The 5,933-nt window shown below is 38.4% G+C and overlaps 1 protein-coding gene across 1 annotated transcript; it reads right to left on the bottom strand.

The window, feature by feature from the left end:
• Nucleotides 1-270: 270 nt before the first annotated feature.
• Nucleotides 271-4,720, bottom strand: LOC126721450 (uncharacterized). Its single transcript, XM_050424484.1, has 3 exons — nucleotides 3,518-4,720; nucleotides 3,113-3,397; nucleotides 271-450 (listed from the first exon to the last, which is right to left on the bottom strand). Exons 1-3 carry the CDS (start codon nucleotides 4,718-4,720, stop codon nucleotides 271-273), a joined length of 1,668 nt encoding a protein of 555 aa, XP_050280441.1.
• Nucleotides 4,721-5,933: the final 1,213 nt, after the last annotated feature.

The following is a 5,933-nucleotide window of genomic DNA, read 5'->3' on the forward strand; positions in this document are numbered from 1 at the left end:
CTTCACTTGATTCTTGGATAGATTTGCATGGCTTCAATACTAGACTTGAACTCTTGTTCCTTAAATATTAAACATATCCTAGATCTACCTAATTACAAGTAAAGTGCGTTTTGTTAAAGGATTAGTCAATTCTATATGACATATGTTCTTAACAAGTTCCACATATGTCCTAACAACCTGAATGCTATGATTGGGTCTATAACTAGGGAACTCACTATTTCCTACTCTGACAAAGATTTAACGAAGAAGGGTAAGTACCATAATGACCCACTACACATTACTGTAGATGCCAAATGCAAGAGGATTCCAATGGTTCCAATTGATAATGGTTGCTCTTTTGTAGCAGTCATTATATTTCATATCAGCCTCAACAGACCTGAAATGATTAGAATCAGTGCGTGCACATTTGGAAGTTGGTTTCTTGGTAGTAGAATGTTTGGTAGGAGACATCTACACAAATATCACAGAGAACAAGGAGCAAAACAAGTGCACAAACACAAAGATGAAACAAAATTTGATTAGATTCATGTTTGTTCAAAACAAAGGTAAAACAACCTAAAACAGAGCAAAAGCAAAAGCAACTCAATACATAGCAAATAAACTTAAACAGCATGCTAAAGATGTTTAACCCTGTAAACAAAAGCACAATGCATGAAAAAATAATTGTGTATGTGTGTGTCTGTGCTGAGCATGTGCTGATGCAAGTGTGTGCAGCATGTGATGTATGGGGATGCAACATGAGATGCATGAGATGTGCCCAAAGTGTGCTTAATGTGTGCATGGCATGGCATTGAGGCACAAAATGAGCACAATGTGTAAAATACACATCCAATGACCAAAACATGATAAACATGATCAATCAAGACAAAATCCAAGTATTGGAACTCACTTGAGTCCAATTCATCACAAAAATGTCACTAGGACATTTTGTCAAACACCTAACATGTAACAAATTACACAGATGATGTAAAATGCATGAACATAATGCAAATTGCCTCAATACATGCTTAAACTGCCACAATACATGCTCAAACTGCCACATGGGGCCAACATAGATACACAAACATCAAATGGGACTCAGCCCAATCAAGATTTTGGAAAACTTTTCACAAAATTGAGAAACCTAACCCTTTTTTGAAAAAATCCCCAATTTTGAAAGCCCTAAGCTAAAATCTACAAAATTGAAGGAAAAATGAAAGCAATGTTTAGAAAAACATACCTTGAAGTGATTTTGTAGAGATTTTTGCTTGAAAATGATGGGGTTTAATTGAAAAATGATTTTGGGTTGATAAGGGTTCGAAGAAAGGCAGTGCGAGGGAAAGTTTAAGTGTTTAAAAAATGTCACATCTGCATTATAAAACTGAAAACACGCGTTTTTCGTGGGTTAGACAGTAGCGATCCAATCATGAGACAGTCACGAAAATGACCACTGAAGCTCAAAAGTTTTCGCGAGAAGTTGTTGGTCGCGAAACAATCGCGATATAGTCGCGAGACTCTCTGTATGAAATTGAGAAATTTCCAGATTTTGCCTAAAAACATTTCGTGAGAAGATTTAGTCGCGAAATACTCACAAGGCAGTAGTGAGACTCTCTCTATGAAAATGTGACTTTTTAATTTCCCTCAAGCACATTTCGCGGGAAGCTATAAGTCATGAGCTTCTCACAAAACCACCTCTGAACCAATTTTTGAAAAAAAACACAAAAATGCATTTTGGACAAAAACTAAAAACACGAAAGTATAAAATCACTTTCAAAAACAAATAAAACACTCAAAAATATTTTTGGGTTTGATCAACAAGAATATGAGCATACACATCACATTTGAACATGTACAATCACACAAATGAGATAAGCATTATCTGAACAAAGTCTTATGTGATATGTGTGAGTATCAAATGTGGAATAGTCCATAGACCAGAGTGAAGTTTTAATGATCAATTCAATCAAGTCATACACAATTGATACAAAATCAAGTGGACTATCTCAATTATAGAAATGAGCATATATGACCTCCCACAAGAGAATGATTACAAAACTTAGAAGCTTTTCATTTGGCTTCTGAATAAATCATAACAATCGATCCTTTTTGGATAATACATCTCTTTTTGAGATCGGTGCTTGAAATTTTTGACATTTCAACATGTAGAGTTAGCCTTTGGGTTTTTGAGCACGCTACATTTCAAAACACAAGTCGCTTTCCCTTTTTCCTAGTCAAATACTAGTATATGCGACATACTTTTGCAGCTCTTAATCTCTTTTCATTTGGAGATTTACATTTGGAGAGCTCTATAGCAAAAACATAAAAATAAAGTGGGAAGAGATATAGGCACAAGTCTAACCAAGTATCAAGACTATTGACCAATCATTTATGATAAGCTTGAAGATCTATTTACAACAGTCACACATAGATTTGAAGATTTCTTCCACAAAGATATATGTGCATATAGAACAAGCTAGGCTCATAAATGCACCATGCCATTAGTACGTAAGTACTAGGCCAAACTCACATGTGATACACAAAAAAACAAGTGATCAAACTTTTTGAAGATTTTTCAATTTTTATGGGTTTTTGTATTTTGAACACACTAAAAAACAAAACAAGAAAAGTAAGATCAATAACAACAAGTAAAAACAAAACTTGTAAAAGGAAACATGCTCAAAACAGAAAGCAATGCATGATAAAATGCATGAACCTATGATTCTAAACATTGGAAGTATTGATGCATGGACATAGGAGATAATCATACATGAGTACCCCTCTTCACCCACACGTCACGTGCGTTTGGGGTGATATCCCTATAGGATTGGGTACGTGAATTGTGACCTTCAAACCTGTTGTTGAAGTTTGCCAAACATATGGCGAATGCCTCAATCATCTTCATTACGTCCATCACACTGGAATCTCCATTTTGACTTCTTGATTACCCAACAGCCCAATTCCTCTTGTCATCTCTTGGTCCTTTTGACCTTTGATCCCTAGCATTATTCAATGCTCTCAACTTATGACAATTGAGTCTGGTATGTCCTTAAGGTCCACAATGATGGCATACATGGTTCATTCTCGGACCTCTTTGTGTTTTTAGAGGTGATCTTCCTTTGGCTTTAGACCTGACCATTGATTGGTTGCGAGGCTTGTTTAACACCCTTTGGTTTGCCACATCCTTCTTTTTCTCAACCTCTGCTTTCTCCACAGTAGGGGCAATTACAACCTGCTCTTTAGCCTTCACAAACTTCACTTCTTTGGAGATATTCACCGCTGAACTACTTTCTCCGGTGTATCCCAATCCGGTTTTGTCAGAAAAAGGTTTCTGATGAGAAAGGACTTCATTAATCTTCTTGGTGGAGACTCGCTCTACTTTAGCATTTGCTTGAACCACTTCAAGCTCAAGAAATTTCACCTTCGTGTAAGCCTCGGTTAACTCACCATTCAACGTCTCAATCTCACACTTGGCCTCCTTATATCTTACTAGGAGACTTCTATAGTCCTCCTCTGCCTTCTTCATCTTTTTAACAGTTGCCTTGGCCACCCTTGCATATTCTCCAGACTTCTCGAGAAGGGAATTGTAGTTCTCTTGAAGACCCACTAAACTTTCATCTTCTTCAGCATCTGATTCTTCTACAATTCCTATGGATTCCTTGTCACTATGCTTCCTAAGTCCTTTGAAGATTCTTCTACAATTCCGATTCAAGTCCTTTGAAGATTCAACATCAGCAATGGTCATAAATGCTGAGAAATTCCCTTCTTCATCACAACTATCCTCTGAATCTGAATTGGAAGAATCTGAATCACTGAGAGTTGTGGCATATGCCTTGCCCTTCATTGTCAAATAATTAGGACATTCTCTCTTGACATGTCCATGTCCATTGCACTCGACGCAAGTGATTCCTTGAGTAAATTGAGACTCCTTCCCATCTTTCTTCCTAAATTCCTTCCTATCACCCTTGGGAGATGCAAACTTTCCTCTGTTGAAAGGCTTCCCATGGTTGTTCATCTTTAGAAATTTTCGGAAATTCTTTGCAAGGAATACAACTTCCTTCTCCACATCATCCTCTTCTAAGGAGTTGTCCATTCTCTCGATGATGGTTTTAAGAGCAAGTGATTTGGTCGATTTATGAGAAGGCAATCCCAGCTCATATGTTTGGAGAGATCCAATTAGCTCTTGGATTTTGATCTCATTCAAGTCTTTACTCTCTTCTATAGCTGTGACTTTTGCTCGGAAACTCTTCGGTAAAGACCTCAAGATCTTTCTCACCACCTTAGAATCCTCAATCTTCTCTCCAAGATTGAGTTTGGCAATTACAATCTCATTGAGCTTTCCATAGAAAGAATCGAAAGCCTCATCATCTCCCATCTTAAGTTCTTCAAATCTGGTGGTTAGCATTTGAAGCTTCAAGTCCTTGACTTTCTTGGTACCTTCATAGGTCGTTTCACGAATCGTCCAGGCTTCCTTAGCTGTCTCCACGTGTGATATCCTGTGAAAATCATCAGGGGACACACCATAGAATATAGCATTAATGAACTTACTATTCGCATTAGCTAATGCAAGAGCTGCTTTGTCCCATTCGGACTTGGCAGTTGTGGGTTTAACATATCCATTCTCAACAGAATCCCATACGGACTCATCTATAGCACACAAGAAAGCCCTCATTTGAACCTTCCAAAAAGCATAGTTGCCTCCATCAAAGAATGGTGGGGCATTAAAAGGTTGTGACTGGTCCATCACAAAGGGTCAAGGATCACACTCAGGTATTTAAACCAAAGCGAGTGTACCCGCTTTGATACCAATTGAAAGCTTGAAAATGTGTTGAAAACACAAGAGATGTTTAGAGCCCCAAATAAAAGTTACGGCTCAATTGATTTTACACTAACTTAATACTAAGTGTGGAATAGTGTAAATGTGAGCGGATAAACAAACAAGCTACTTTAATCCATAATCAAAGCAACACAGCAGTAAAATGGAATGTAAAAGAGTAGGGAAGAAGAATACAAACACAGATAACACGCCGATGTGTTATCGAAGAGGAAACCGAAAACCTCGGGGAAAAACCTCTCTACCGCCCTCCGAGCGGTAAACGATCCACTAGACAATCAGTTGGGATACATGGGTTAGTAAGAGACCCTCCAAGCCTAATCTACCCGCTGTACCTAAGCCCTCCAAGCTCCTACTCCAACAAGGCTTCTCGGAACCGAGTCTTGTCTAGCTCTCCGGATCCCGCAACAAGCTCCGTGTTGCATCTACCATCCTTGCCTTCTTCCAATGCTTCCTAGCAGCACCAAAACCTCACTTGACACTCTGAAAGGGTGTGGTAAGTATTTGGGCTATCAAACTCTCAATGGTATGGAAATGGAGAGGTAGGAGTTGAGGAAAATCCACAAGGTTTTATGTAGAGGATTGTGGGTATAACAATCTCTAACTCTCAAGGTGTTTGACTAAGGTTTTCCCTCAGAAGCACTCCTTAACATTTGTGGGTAATAAGGGTATATATAGTGTGGGTACAGAAAGTGTGTATCAGATAGTACAGACTGGCAGAATAGAATGTCTCGTGAGTGTCTCGCAAGAAGGCCTTTCCCGCGAGATACTCGCGAGACACAGCTATCTCCATCTATACTAACTCTTTGCATTCCAGTCATGTGCAGCACATGCTTTACTTCGTGGGAAGCTAAATTGCGAGATACCTGCGAAAACCTCTTCAATCTTCAATAGCTTAAGTCTTCACACTCCCTCTCTCTCTATCACACAACCCTTACAATCAAATCCCACAATAAATACAGGGTACACAAGATTGAATAAAATTACAATCAAATTTGGCACGAAATAAAAGCCAACAAAATACATATTTGTAAATCACAACTTTACAGAGCAACTAATCAAAATGGAAGTGGCATTGGATTTCTCTTAATTTCTCCAAAAGGGACACACATCCCATTTGTTG

This window comes from Quercus robur, chromosome 4 (genome assembly GCF_932294415.1).
Source record: "Quercus robur chromosome 4, dhQueRobu3.1, whole genome shotgun sequence".
Classification (NCBI taxonomy): Eukaryota; Viridiplantae; Streptophyta; class Magnoliopsida; order Fagales; family Fagaceae; genus Quercus; species Quercus robur.

What these genes read in the sequence shown, in the direction of transcription:
- LOC126721450 (XM_050424484.1), bottom strand. Translation starts at nt 4,720, where the DNA reads ATGGACCAGTCACAACCTTTTAATGCCCCACCATTCTTTGATGGAGGC. An exon ending in AATATGCAAGGGTGGCCAAG is followed by an intron (nt 3,398 to 3,517) that starts GCAACTGTTAAA and finishes GCTTACACGAAG; the next exon opens with GTGAAATTTCTTGAGCTTGA. An exon ending in AGCCTCGCAACCAATCAATG is followed by an intron (nt 451 to 3,112) that starts GTCAGGTCTAAA and finishes ATATTTGTGTAG; the next exon opens with ATGTCTCCTACCAAACATTC.